The sequence below is a fragment of the Dasypus novemcinctus genome, chromosome 26 (genome assembly GCF_030445035.2).
Source record: "Dasypus novemcinctus isolate mDasNov1 chromosome 26, mDasNov1.1.hap2, whole genome shotgun sequence".
NCBI lineage: Eukaryota > Metazoa > Chordata > Mammalia > Cingulata > Dasypodidae > Dasypus > Dasypus novemcinctus.
In genome coordinates this window covers 819,531-834,217 of record NC_080698.1, presented here as the reverse complement: position 1 = coordinate 834,217, position 14,687 = coordinate 819,531, and the positions used below count along the sequence as shown (strand labels likewise).

General features: G+C 46.9%; 1 protein-coding gene across 2 annotated transcripts in view; it reads right to left on the bottom strand.

Annotated features, from left to right (window-relative positions):
- The window catches only part of WDR48 (WD repeat domain 48), a 67,436-nt gene that overhangs the window by 1,965 nt on the left and 50,784 nt on the right, over window positions 1-14,687 (bottom strand). For both annotated transcript variants that reach the window (XM_004480720.4, XM_058288517.1), the window contains exons 10-18: window positions 14,059-14,161; window positions 13,185-13,282; window positions 9,058-9,165; window positions 8,664-8,760; window positions 8,109-8,204; window positions 5,419-5,524; window positions 4,674-4,761; window positions 2,376-2,452; window positions 269-461 (exon numbers count right to left, since the gene is read on the bottom strand). In XM_004480720.4, coding sequence (XP_004480777.2) covers window positions 269-461; window positions 2,376-2,452; window positions 4,674-4,761; window positions 5,419-5,524; window positions 8,109-8,204; window positions 8,664-8,760; window positions 9,058-9,165; window positions 13,185-13,282; window positions 14,059-14,161 — 966 coding nt within the window. The remainder of the gene's footprint in view (window positions 1-268; window positions 462-2,375; window positions 2,453-4,673; window positions 4,762-5,418; window positions 5,525-8,108; window positions 8,205-8,663; window positions 8,761-9,057; window positions 9,166-13,184; window positions 13,283-14,058; window positions 14,162-14,687) is intronic.

The window sequence follows — 14,687 nt, the reverse complement described above, 5'->3', positions numbered from 1 at the left end:
ACCCTGCTGTTTCTCCTCGTAAGCTGAGGCGGCAAGTTCACCTTTAAATCTCCACGCCCCCTTCCTGGAAACCTCCTCGAGGGTAAATGGAAGCTTTGGGGTGGCCTGAAGAGCCCTCCAGGCGCTGAGTGGGACCCAGGGGTGCCTTAGAGTCTCAAAAGGCAGAAGTCCTCCCAAGAAACGGGTCTGCAACCTTCCTCATGCCACAGTCCCTGTTTCCGAGCACCAGCTGGACAGCATGGGGCTTAGTGACCCTCAGGCCACTCACCTGGTCCTGGCACAGAAGTTCGATTTTCTCCTCTGCCAATACAGCAATATCTTCTTCTTTTTCCTGTTCCCCTGGCTTTTCGTTGTTAGAGGAGCTAGTGGTCTGAGACTCGTTGTCCACATTGATGATTTTCTCATAGACATGCTCCATTACCTTCCGGACTTGAAGCATGTCACTAGCAGAGAGTCTGTCTCTGTAACAGTAACGGCAGATCGTCACACCAGGGAAATCGGTTATCTTCCCTATCATTTTTCTTTGGTGTTAGCATAAAGATAAAATATACAACAGAAATATAAACCAATGTTTCTACTTGTTGCCCTCGTCCTATTTTAGAATTCCCAAAGGACTTTCTATAGTGTCTTAAGACACAGATTATCTCCAACTAAATGCGGTTGCACAGGCGTGTTCTTCAGACTTAGCCTCTGGCTTTTCTTTCCGTCAGTCCTGAACGCCTCCTGAAAAGCAGGGAGCCGCCCCCCCCCGAGCCCAGGAAGGCCGTCCTGGTGCGTGCCCAGGTCCGATGCCCGGCACCCTCCCCTCTGCCAGGCCTCTGACCAGCAGCGGTGGGCAGTGCTGCCCAGGTTAGACCTCGGGTCTTCCTGCTGCTGCGCGCCAGACCCACAGACCCGGAGCTGGCTGGGGTCCTCGGGCGTCCTGTGGTGCCCCCGGCAGCGTCATCCGCGCCCTCACCCTCACCCCCGTCTCCTCCTGAATCTCTGATGTGAGTCAATCAAACCCCAAAAGCCACCTGTACTTCCGCCGTTAGCTCCAGCTGTCTGGCATCTCCTGCTGTGGGCTGGGGGAGGGAGAGCCCGTGTGGGTCATTACTGAGCTGCATGTGAGGGGTCAACGGGGCTGTGTTACCCTATTTTTGTGTTTGGAAATTTCTGAAACGAAGTTTTTTACAAGCTGAGTTGATTTTAGCTGGGAATACACATACTGCTCACAGTTCATCATCCTGTTTCTAGTAGATTCCTAAAATTCCCTTCTTGGGTCTCCCTGGCTTGAGCATCTCCGTAGCCTTTATCTCACATCTCAGAATTTCCCGGGGTTTAGCCACTGTCTGCTGACAGCCATTCGAATCTGGTGGCAATGAAACGTCTAATCGCCTTTCCCAGCTCGCCTCCTAGTACCACTCCCCATCCTCTCTTCCAGCTATGTGGGTCTTCTTAATTTCCAAGATCTTACGCATGCCCCCACTTCCATATCCCTGGTCAAACTGTCCTGGACCTGGAATACCTATCTTTTGAGATTCTACACATCCTTACATATCCAGCTCAAATTTATATCCTTCAAGAAACCTTTCTGGGGAAGCGGATGTGGCTCAGGTGACTGAGCTCCCGCCTACCAAACGGGAGGTCCGTGGTTCGGTTCCCGGTGCCTCCTAAAGAAGACAACGAGCTGGCATGACGGGCAGGCACAGCAAGCTGAACACAAGATGATGCAACAGGAGACACAAGAAGAAAAACATAACGAGAGATACAACTAAGCAGGCAGCAGAAGTTCCGGTGCTTCCTAAAGAAAAAAAATGAGCAAGACAGCAAGCTGACATGACGGGCAGGCGTGGCAAACTGACACAACAAGATGATGACACAAGAAGAGAAAACATAATGAGAGAGACAACAAAAGCAGGGAGAAGAAGTGGCTCAAGTGATTAGGTGCCTCCCTCTGACATTGGAGGTCCCAGGTTCAATTCCTAGTTCCTCTTAAAGACACGGCACACAGCCAAGTGCAAACAATGAGGGGCTGGGGAGAAATAAAAAAAAAATAAATCCTTTGGAAAAAAACAGGAAGACTGTCTGGAAAGTTGCACTCAAAAATCCCATTCATTTCTCCACCTCATCACTCCCTAAATCTCCGTAAAAGCAGCAGGGCAGGCTGCACCAGCTGTATGGTACAGACTGATCTACGGCAAGAGACAAAAATCCACGTCATGCATTTTTAACACCTGAAGTCTACTACAGTAGGTTAAATTGGACGAACTTTCAATATTACAAAATCATCCTCAGATCTAGCACTTGCCTCTTCTGCTGTAAAAGCAATCATAAGGAGTAAGAATTCTCTTGGGTAATCAGATCAAGGAACACAGGACACTACATTTACTTACTTTTTTAAGGTTTTTGCTCCCGAAGATGCATGAGGTTGGAGGTAGAAAGGAATTTTGTTGAATTTGGGCATATTTTTCTGAAATGTTAAAAATTAAAGAGGCATAAAAGTTCCTTTTAGTTGATAAACTAAAATGATGTCAATAAGAAAACATGATTTACAAGAGTTATTTTACAATAATAAGTAACTTTATATGAAATATAATAGGCTACCAAATGATCTAAGTCAGCTTGGAAAAAATTATCAGAAAACTTTCATGCTTAGTTTTGTAACAAAAAATACAAAAAGACAAATTCTATGTAATGCCAGTGGCAATATTAAATTGCAGCATGGCTTTTCTCACAGTACAAGGTATTAAAGGGCAACAAACTTTATTTTAATGCAAATAAATCAAAATCCCAATTCTACATTACAATACTGGGGATGATACCTAAAAGCCCAAACAACAGTGAAGTGCCCTGACAGACGCCAGCGTTCGCCCTGAGCGAGCTCACCACGCCTGGGGCCACTGCCAACCTCCTGAAAGGCCAACCAGGTCCTCCCGTTTTCCTCTGACATCAGAAGTTCTGAGGTTTTAAGCAAAAGCTGAAACTTAAGCCAACCATCTACTGAGACGAAGGAGAAGATTAACAGCCGTCCTTTCCCTGGCAGCAGCCCCCAAGCCTCCGGCCATATCCTGCCCGAGTGCCCCCTCAGGAAGCCACAGGCCTACAGCCAGCAGTGCGTCACAGGTGACCGTCATGAAATGCAGAGGAGGTCACTTTATGGAGAGCGCAAAGAGAAGACCAAAGAAAATCGAACAGATGTCGGCACTGATTTCAAGTTCCTGGAAGTATATCTGGGACAAAAAATAAATTTTCTGAAGGTTCTAGAAGTCCCTTTCCATATAGCTTTAGGAACATACAAAGTAGGTCAAGAGCACATAAGTTGAGTCCAGAAACAGACCGTTGTGTATACAGAAATTTAGTATATGATAAAGATAGCATTTCAAATTAATAGGACAAGGTTATTCAATTAAGTTGTGAGCGAATTGGTTATGCATTTGGAAAAAGTTAGAATCCTACCTCACGCCAAACAGAAGAATAAATTCTAATAAGGATCTAGACAAAAAATTATAAAAATACTGTAGGAGAATACAGGAGAGTACTTTTTGCTATTAGGAGTGGGAAATACTTAAGCAGACATGAATCTCAGAACCCATAAAGGATCAATCTGATTATAAAAAACCTCTAACTTTTTTGCCTGGAAGAAGATACCACGAACAAAGTAAAAATTCAGTTGAGAAACAGACATGATGGTTAAAGGGTTAACATTCAACATATAAAGAGCACCTACAATCTGCAACAAAGACAAACCCCCAACAGGAACCGGGTGAAGAGTACAAGCAGGCAATTCAGAGAAGAAATACAAATGGCTAATAAGAAGAGATGCTTAACCTCACAATGAATAAAAAAAGAATCCACATTAAAACAAGATAACATCTGCCTATCATTTAGCAGAGATTAAAAAGGCATCCAGCACTGGTGAGGGAGTGGGGAGATGGGCCTCAGGCACTGCTGGAGAGAGTGACCTGGCAGCGCCCTGGGAAGGGCAACCTGGCAGTACCTATCAAAGTTTAAAACATGGATACCCTTTGATCCAGCAATTCCACTTCTAGGAATTTATCCTAACAAGTACACAAAGATAGATATACAAGATGTTCACTGCAGCATTGTAACAGAAAACACTGGAAACAATCTATATGTCCATTAACAGGGGACTGGTTAAATAAATTATGGTACATTTCTCAATGAAATATTATGCAATCATTAAAAAAGGAATGATCCATATATTCAGATGTCCAAGATCTATTTTCAAGTGAAAAAACAAAGAAACCAAGTTACAGAACAGGATGAGTTTGAGTGCAAAATTAAGGATACACATCTATCTGCATACAATAATATATATTTGTGTGTGCACAGAAAAAAGTACTGATGACTATGAATTTTGAACTATTAATGAGAAGAAGGATGGGCACTGAATGAAGAGAAGGCGTGACTTGGCAAAGGATGGAAGTGCCACTTCATTATTTGCTTTAATATGCATATATTATTTTTATAATTAAAAAAATAAAAATACACATAGAAATAATTATCAATACTTTTTCTGCAACTTTGGAACTGCAGGGAAGATGAGGATTTTGCTTGACAGACTAGTTTTTATTAAAAAAAAGTTTAAGATTATACAGTCTAAGCCAGTTCTTAATTTCCTTTATGATCTTGAAAAAACAAAAGGGCAAAACGGGAGTGGCGACACTTACATCCACGGTGATGTCGATCACCCACTGCGGCACCGTCTCATTAAGCAGCATGGACTCAGTCTCACCCCCAGAATCGCGGCAGAGCAGCCTAAACACAGGCACGCGTGATGTAAGAGCCCAGGTGACAAAGCCGGTGCCGCCCTTAGCTCCTTTAGGAGAAGCCCTTGACAGGAGGTGAGGGCAGCCTGCCAGGCGGAGCGGCCCCAGGACGCGGCCCGCGTTCCACTGCCTCTGCACCTCTGGGCGATGGCGGGGACCGGGCACAGGGGCCAGCGTGCCCACGGCGCCTGGCGCCGGCCTCTGCCGCAAGCGGGGTCAGGAGACTTCCGGGTAAGGAAGAGGACCGTGTGCACAGGGCCCCCGGCGACTGAAGGAGAAGCCCCCGGCCCTGCCCTGCCGGGGGGCCTAAGCTCCAGGGCTGCCCAGGCCATCCTGCCCAAGGGGCGGGGCCTACTCTGCTGTCAAGGGGGCTTCTGGTGACACCGCTTCCCTGACTCTGGCACTCGTGCTGGCACAGCGAGGGCAGGATAAAGGCTCCTGCCAGTGTCACTGGAGAAGCTGCCCCGAGGAGGCCCTGCCTCGGTGGCACCACAGGCTCAGTGCGGACGCTGCCCGGCAGCAGCGGACACTTGGCCTTCGTGGAGATGGACCCGATCCAAGCCAACTGAGCACCCTCCACCATCTGTCTTGCTCCAACTTCCTACCAACGGGGAGCCTCCCGGGCGGGCGGGGCCCTCCACGGTACCTGAACAGGGTGCGGCCTCCCGCTTCACCGAAGATCACGGGCGTGTGCGGGGGCACCTGAAAGTAGCCGTTTCCCTTCTGCACTCGGTTCTCCTGCTCCCCGTTTACTAGGAAGAGAGGTAGATGGATTAAAGTCCAGACAGTGCTGAAAGCACAGACTGAACACCTCCTTTCCATAGGCTTCAAGCACTGCAAGATTTTAAGTCAAAAGTCTGTAAGTCAGAAAAGGTAAAAAACAAACTGAACTTAAAATTCCTGAAAATAAGAAATATAGCGACTTGTGATGTATTTCATGAGAAATGACTTGACTTTGCAGGATCTGAATAAAGTGGATAGTAATGTTTGCAACCTGAAGCAAGAACACAACAAACCACTTCAGCCACAGGGAGCTGTTCATAAGTGCTCATCTCCTTTCTTCTTTTTCCTTTTCTCTTTTGTTAGAACAGCAAACTCGGAAGAATTTCTTGGGCAAACAATAAATTTATGTTTAATGGCAGCCACGACTAATGGCAGAGTTATTAAAGAGAAAAAAATCATCAGAGAAGCCATTATCTCTGCCTGTCCAAAAGTACCTTCTTTCTTAACTCTCCCAGAAAGTGGAGATGGGGACTGGAACACCAGGGCTGTGGGCCTGCTCCGGTCTCCACAGGTCAAGCAGACAGAAGGGCAAAGGGGCTCCATGTTCACAAAGGAACGTGCGCCTCGAGCTGCGCAGCTGAGCCCTGGAGCGCAGCCCAGGAAGAAGCAGCTCAGGAAGCAGCGGAAGGGGCAGACGGAAAGGCAGACCAGGGAGGGAAGGCTCTGAAAACCCAAGGCAGGCCGCGATCTCGGCAATTTCAGTTCCAGTTGGCTTTCTGTGGAATCTCTTGATGCGAATGCCAGCCTCACATGATAACATGGTCCCCTACTCCAGTGCCTCCCTGTGCACACACTTCCCTCATCACGAAGGAAGCAACTCCACCCTGAAATCCCGCAGCACTCCAGGGCCTCTCCTGCGGCTCCTGCCTCGCAGAGGCTCAGGGAAGCACCTGCCCACCCGGATGCCAGTCCCGCAAGGCCAAGGTCAGTGCCCTGTGTCTTTGCCAACCCCGCCCACCCTTGCTCCAGGCCTCTGAATACGGAGTTACCCTTAGATCAACAAGCACGATCTGAGACAGGGATGGGGCAGGGTCCTGGGCGCTGGATGAGTGGGTGGGCAGGCGGCCCTGCCTTTACCCTGCAAGCTGGGGTTCAAGGGTGACCTGGGGTCTCCTGTCTCTCCCTACCTACTGCTGGATTCACAGAGTGCTAGCTGCAGTGCTGTGGGTTTTAAAATTTATTTTTCTATGATTACTTAATCCTCACTGCCGCTCTTCAGGCCTCTTGAGGGCATTGTCACCTTGTCATGTGACAGCCCTCCTTGGCTACGCGCCTGGGAAGCAGGGGACCCACCGCAGACACGCCTTCTCGCGCTCATGGAGACCTTCCCGCCAGCCTCCCTGGCTCACGGCCCGCTGCGCAGTTCTGACAGGGAGAAAAGCAGCTGCAGGGGCTCGTGCTGTCTCTCAACAGGCTGCCTGAAGCCTGGCTTTCAGGGAGTATGGCATCCTCACAAGAGAAAGAAACTTCAAAAACGACCACGGACGAACCAGGCAGGCAGAATCCTCCGGCACGAGGCCCTCGGCACCACCTGCCCTCCTGGTGGTCACTCCTGGTGGTCAGCCCAATGCGTCGCCCAGCAGCTGCTCACTGCTGCAGGCTCCTGTTGTCCATTCTTTATGCAAACTGCCCCAAGCTCGAAGCGTTCGAAGCCCTTTCTCCTCTGCTGCTGTCACGCCTGTGGCACACACGCCGCCTGAGCATCCTCACGGACGTTAATTCTTCACAAGCCCTCGCACGCCCAGCCTGCCACTTCTGGGCTGGAATTTGATTTTTCAAACACTCAGAGCCAAGGCTGGTAGACCTTCAGGTGAGTGACTCCAACGTTTAAGGTTTATGCGCAGGATGGGCTGTTCAACGACAAGCCCGGTGCACTGGGCCGCTAATGCGCGAGCTTTGGAGGTCACTCCAGAAGTTCCTCGGATACTCCGAGAAACATATTTGGAACAAGGCTGCTAAGGTGCCTACTTTTAAGGACAGAGGTTATTTGAATATACAGGGTTTATTCTATCTTTTCTTTTCTTTATTAGAGAAGTTGAGGGCTAACACAACAATCATGCATGAAACGCAGGGCTCCCACGTAACACCCTAGTAACGCCCTGCGCCGGTGCGGGACAGCTGTTACCGCTGCTAACATGCACGAGTGACCGAAGCCCGTGGTGGCCCGGGCTGCTGGAGGAGAGCGGCCCCAGGACGGTGCCTGCTTCACTCACGGGACGGCCTCGCGGCTCGTCCTGCCGCCACGCGCACCAGCACTCCCCGCCAAGCATGCCGACATGCTGCGCACCCACCGCTCTCCCACCTGAGCGGCGTGATGACTTAGGGCCACCACAAGGCAGACTGCTCTCCTGGCAGCTCATGCTCAGTTAAGACTGGCTCGGAATTCTTACTCTGGGACGTGGATGCAATGGCAATGAATTTGGCACCACCACAAGTATTTACTATGTCACATTTTAGCAAACATTTAAAATTTTGTTTAAAAGACCAAACAGCCTAAGAATCTCTTGCTTTTAAGTAATTTTTTATCAATTATCTTGATATAAAATCACTAACCATGGTTTACTTCATTTTCTTCTTCGTCCATTGGATTCACATGTGTCCTAGGCCAATATTCTAGGAGTGCCTGGAGTAAAAGTCCTCCTAAGTTCACTGCAAAAAGGTAAGTTACAAAGAAAAGAAATGGAAAAGAGCACTGATTAGTTTTAACCTAAAAATAGAAGGAAATAAAAATGTTATTTCCATATATTCTGATGATTTAAATTCTTAACCCAATGCCAATTCTGTTTAAAATAAAAACTTTGGAGATTTTGCCAAGTCTGTTAAATTTTATCTTAGCATATTTAAAGCAGTCATGTTATGGGGCAAAGAGATATCCTATATTTAGTTGTTCAGATGTGACCTTCTTTAAAACAAAACAAAAACAGGAATTGCACTCTTTAAAGGTCTCTTTCCATAGGAAGCCACTGAAACTAGGTATTTCAAATGCCTGGTAACACAGACCACGGATCTAATTGACAAAACAGAAAAGATTCTCACGAAGATGAGCACAGCAGAGAAACAGCACAGGCCCTCTCATCACTGACGAAGGAAGGACGGACAGAAACTCACACTTTGGGTCTGACCCATCAGGGCTGCTGAAGCCAGCATCTTTTGCAGAAACCCAAGCAGCAAAACAGTCACTCTCATCCAAAGTAATAGTCAGCATCTGTCAAAAGAAAAACACTGCTGGCGGCATTCCACTTGAATACATTCTCAACTCGTCTACGGTCAAAACGTGAAGCCACAGGTGCAGGAACCAAACCGTGCTTCGTGTAATTCAATACCCCGCAATTCAGTCCACTGGGCTGCCAAGAGCATTAAACTGCATTTTGTATGTACTGACATGAAAAATTTCTTTCATGCTTAAAAATGCAGGACTCTGTAACTAATAATACTTAATTATGAGCTATACTTGGAAATTTTCAACTATCTCAAATTACACATATATCAATTGTTAACTTACCCCCGTTTTTAAGTCTACTGAGAACCAATTTGGCACATACACCATTTTAAACCTTTTCTTAATTTCATCTTCAAAATCCACTTTGCCCAGATCTTCAACTTTACATGCCTATATACAAAAAAGTATGATAAATATCAACATTAAGCAGTGAACTAACTGGATTCTGACTTCTCTATTCACAATTTTATACATTTTCACATTTGTGTAAGTAAAGAATTTGGTCAGTTATTTTGATCTTAAAGCATTTAGCTTTAAATAACTTTATGTTGCTATTAAAACTTTATATAAAATTATGTAAAATACTAATTTTTCCTCCTTTGAAAATTGTAATTTTATTTTGCTGAGACTGATATAACATACCAATGTTAAATAAAAGTAAAAAGTAAGCAAGAAAAATTTCCAACACCAGTTATTAAGCACTTACTATGAGAACTGTGGCCGCAACATGGAAATTTCTCTTTCTTGATCATTAAATCCCTTCCCTTAGTCCTCCTCTCATTCCCTGTGTATGTGTACTCCCCAAAAGTGGGTCCTCAGCTCCCTCTGGCACCAGCTACAGCTCACCTCCACCTGAGCACATCAGAGAATGCTCCCCCATCCCAGGCCCCCACCGCGGCCAGACCCCACCCCTCTACTGTCTTCCTGCAGAGGCCCCAATTCTTCGCGCCCCATGTCTTCAGCTGCAGTAACCTGTACCCCGCTCCTCAATGTCCTCTCCAGCCACCTCCCCACTCACTAAGACTGGCTGAAGGGCTGCAGTCCCTCTCAAGGTCTTCCTTTCGTCCTGGCCACACCGAAATCCGGGACCACTCCTACTTCTGCCATTCACAGATGCCCGCTCGCCAGTCTCCACTGGATCTCTGACGCTGCCTGGGATTTCTTCTGCTTCCCAAGTCGGTTCTCCACCTCCCCGTGACCCTTACCAGATGACTCTGCCCCCCACTTCTCTAAGAGACACCCCGACAGAACCCCTTCACTTCTGCTACCATTCTCCTGGAGCAAGAACAAGACCCCTGCTCACTGTGCTCGGACATCCCCTGCCCCTTGGGAACCTGCACCATCGTCTCCACCACTACATTTCAGCTTCTCGCCATGAGCAATGAGACATGCTCACATTTCTCTCATCTCAAAAATACCCAAACATGGGGAGGGGACGTAGCTCAGTAGCTGAGCACCTGCTTCCCATGTATGAGGTCCCAGGTTCTATCCCAGCTACCTCCTAAATAAAAGAGAGAAAGAATGAAGGAATTTATTTAAAAAACAAACAAAAAACCTAAACATTAAAATGAAACCTTTCCCCGACCTTCCTGCCCTAAATCCTCTCCAGCTTGTCTCTTCCTGCACTTAAAGTCTCTGCTTCTAAATCACAACTCAGCCCTCTCTATCTCACCTTTGCCTTAGGACTGCCTCGAGACTGCTCTCTCCAGAGCCCAGCCTTGCACTGGTTAAATTCAAGTGCATGTTAGCCTTTATCTTCCAAGAGCACTCAGCCCTTGGTGCTCTTACCCCGCTTACCACGTACCCTTGCGGCTTCTCTTTCTCCACCAATCTCTGAAAGAGTGATGTGCTCGTCTCTTCTCAGTCTGGACTTGCCCTGGGGAGCCTGGCATTCCCCATGGCATCCACTGCAGCCCACAGCCATGACTGCTGACTATTCTCCAGCCCGAGCCCTCTCACCTCTGCAGCGTATCGTACAGTTGTCTGTCCACCAGACACCTACATAAACTCAAATTCATCATCCTTCCCCCAAAACATATTTTTCCTCATGTTCCCCATGGCATTTCCATTCACCAAACTATCCCATACAGAAACCCAGGATTAATCCTCGCGCTTTCCCTTCCTTCATATCTGTTTGCCATCGAGCATCATAACTATCTCTCTGATCATTCTATTTTTTTCCGCCTCTGTTGTTCCCACCCTAATCCAGGCCAGCAGAACCTTTCAAGTGTCACGTGCCAAGCACTGTGCCCAACACATCTCAAACACCCCTCGAGACCCCCAAAACAGGGGCAGCACCCACACTGTAGGTAAGGACACAGGCTTCGAGAGGTCCAGCATGTCCCCCAGTGCGCTTGGCAAGTAACCGGCAGAGCCCAGGTCAGAAGCCGCTTTCCCAGCCTCAGGCTGGCTTCCTGAGCTCTCCTGACGTCCCCGTTTCTGCTGGATGTCACACCAGCTACAGCTGACCGCTCATCTCAAAACTCCAGGCCCAGTGTGGATATGGGAAGAGATGTCAATCACGGCGCATGCCCACTCAGAGGGCAGGACTCCCCTCAGGCCTCCCTAGACAGGCGTGGACAGAAGGCGCAGCACGAAGCTGGTCGCAGCTGGCCTGACCAGATGTTCTTGGGCGCTGCGCGGCACAAGGGAGGGCGACACGAGGTGAGGGGGCAGGAGGGGGGCACGGGGGGGGGGCGGCACGAGGTGAGGGGAGGGCAGCACGAGGTGAGGGCAGCACGAGGTGTGGGGCAGCCACGGCAGAGCCAGGGCCACGTCCGCAGTACGGCAGCAAAGAAGCCTCCAGGGCTCCTGAGGCCCCAGGCTGCTCTAGACCCTGCCAGGCCCACCACCACCCCTGACGACACAGACCTGAGCTCCCAAGCCCCTTTCACAGGCATCTCTCTACCACACAGAAAAGCAGGTCAGACTGGGAGCCTGCTGCAGGGCAACTTTCCACCCAAGTAACTCAGGCCTCTTGTCCTGAGGCAATGCTCACCAAACTGCTTCACAACGTGACCTGCCACAGGGAGAGACGGTGGCAGGCTGCTAAGGTTTCTGCTCACCTTTTTCCCAATTAGAAACTTGTTCCTTATTCAATGAGGCTAAGTTGACCAACAGTCTAGCCTTCAGTCCTTCAGATCTTCAGTTCTTCCTTCATAATGCACCTGACATCTGTCTCCTCCAGATCCCCGAATCATTTACTGATGACAGCCCCCTCCAGCTCTGTTTCCCACTGGCTGTTCCGGCACTGTTCTGAACACAGGATTCTCCTGCTCTAAGACCACAACATGGTCCTCCAGGGCTTACCGGAGAATGTGACCTGGGGCCTGCATTCAAGACTCTCATCTTTGACCCTACACTCCCACACCCACGTTAAACGTCGGTCTCCTACTCAGACGCCCGCCTTGCCCGGATAAGCACAACCTTCCCCTCCTGTGCCGCTGCCATTCATTCCTCCTCCCTGAAACACCCTCACGCTGCGAATCTGCTGGAATCCTTTCCGTCCTTGCTCACGGGATTTCTCCACCATGAAATGCCCTGACTTCTCTGCTGGTAAGTGATAACTCCTGCCCACAATCCACCCTCAGATCTGCTTATTCTTTTTCTGTAAGTCTTTCACATGTCCCCACTCTCGTCCCTTCCACCAGAAGGGGCTATGGTATAGACTTTTCTGTCCTCTGTGGCCTTTAACACAGTCCTTTGTACATGGTATCTAATACAAGAAATACATGTTGACCAAATGAACAAATATACTAGCGCTAAGGGACTTTTTCCTGAACTATAAAAGCAGACTAACATGTCAGAATATCTCCAAATTCTCCAGTGCTGTTTAGAGTGTGGTTAACACTCACAGCATGTCGGCTCTCTCACAGGAGGTGTCCTTTCACCACCTGGAGTTGTAACTGCTGCTTACAGGAACAGCCATGAGTCTCCTGGTTTCCAGCCAAGGGCGATGTTGCTGCACACCCTTGCCCTGCCTCCACCCACACGCCTGGGGTGCCTGGAGACAGTTCCGGCTGTCACGGCCAGGGGTGGGGAGCTCCTGGCACCTAGTAGTGCCCAGGAGAGCCTCCCTCTCCCAACAAACAATTATTCAACCCAAAACATCAACAATACCGAGGACAAGAAACCCCAGAAATCGTTAAAGCAGGCAGCACAGGACACCATTTGTAACACAGTAGAGTCAGGGAAAATAGTCCCATCCAAACAGCTTAGGTGTTAAAGAGATAAACTATGACCTTATCAAATATTCACATGAGAAAGTATCCACCCCCAAATTAAGCTAGTATTACACAATTAAACCTTAATTTAGTTATTTATTACTTGGTTTTCTTGTATTTTTTTAAAATGAAAAATAAAGGGGGTAACACAATCCATTGACATATTTAATCCAAAAAGATACCCACCTTCAAAACATCCCAATATGCCACGTTATTATTGGTATCTTTGGTTAATATATGTCTCTTATCATTAAGAATGTGGCACTGAATAATACTAGCTCCCCCTAAGGGAAAAAAGAACACAGTTAGCAAAAGAATCTACATTTAAATTGATCGTGTGGCAACAACTGTTAACTGGCAGGAAACAGGAACATAATCATACTAACAGAATACGCTTACATAATCACATATAAGGCAATTTAAGGCCAATTGATTACTTATGCCCATTTATAAAAATCAGAGAACTGCCTGGTTTTAATAATAGATTATGGATTAAAGGACAACTCACTTCAAAGGGCTACCAGTGTGTGTGAAAACTGCTGAAGGCAGTTTTACCCACTGGGAAAAGTCCAAATGATGGCAGGAAATCTGTGAATTAGTCCCATCTCTTTTTCAGAACTCTTGCTTTTCATCTTTCTTCTCTTTTATGCCTCCTAAGTGAATATTCTATTCTAAAGATACCAGCATGGATGTCTATGAACTACAGATGAATCCCAAACGTTTGCAATTAAGCATATCCTGTTTTTGCCACTCCCAGTTGCAGTTTGTAGAATTCTAGGACCCGGTCTGAAGACATCATCAAATTCTATAAATTCTACAAAGTGGCTATTGGCTTCATCATGACCGTGATAATTCTGATGTCAAAAAGATAAATTTGGGGAAGCCCACTTTTAAAAGTCACTAAATAGTATTTTTGAAATAATTATTTTGTTAAAAACAAAACCAACTCAATATATTATCAGTCTTCTGTTGACATCAGAATTACATTTACAAGAAGGTCATCTTCTTTATTTTATTGATTAATACCAATAAAAGGTATGATACATTGCAATTTCCTTACCTTTAATAACCTGGTCGGGCTGTGTACAAAGGGGTGTTACAGGATTTGTACAGTCATTGTCGTAATCTCCAGAGGCTCTAAAATTATGAATTCCCTTCAAAGTCTAAAGGAATAAAATTTGTTATTGAATAATTTTATACTCTATGACTTTGCCAATCTGTTTAAGGTGGCAAGAAAAATAAAGCTAAAGAACAAACAAGTAAACCCCAACATCAATCAAAAAATACGTAGTCCCAAAAAGTGCAACTGTCTACCATCATTTAAAAAGAATAAATATTATGAAGGGAAAAAATTCAAAACTTTGGAGAGAAAACTGGCACAAGCACACCACTCTTCCTGGTTGTTATGCTGATCTCAAATTGGTCCCCTGAAATTTAGGACAGATACATAACAATTTTACAAGTGCAGAGAAAGACTCCCTGACCTGCACAGAAATAGGAATAAATGCAAATACATTCTCCTTCGTTATCCACAAACAGCCCGGTCAGAAAAAAGTTTAAATCTTCTTTACGATTTAAGAATTAGTGGTACTTTTGATGACTTCTCCCTGCCTGTACTCTATTTCTATCCCTGTTCTTCATGCCATGAAAAAAAAGGAAGTAAACTTGAAAGTACAATTTTCTGTTTTC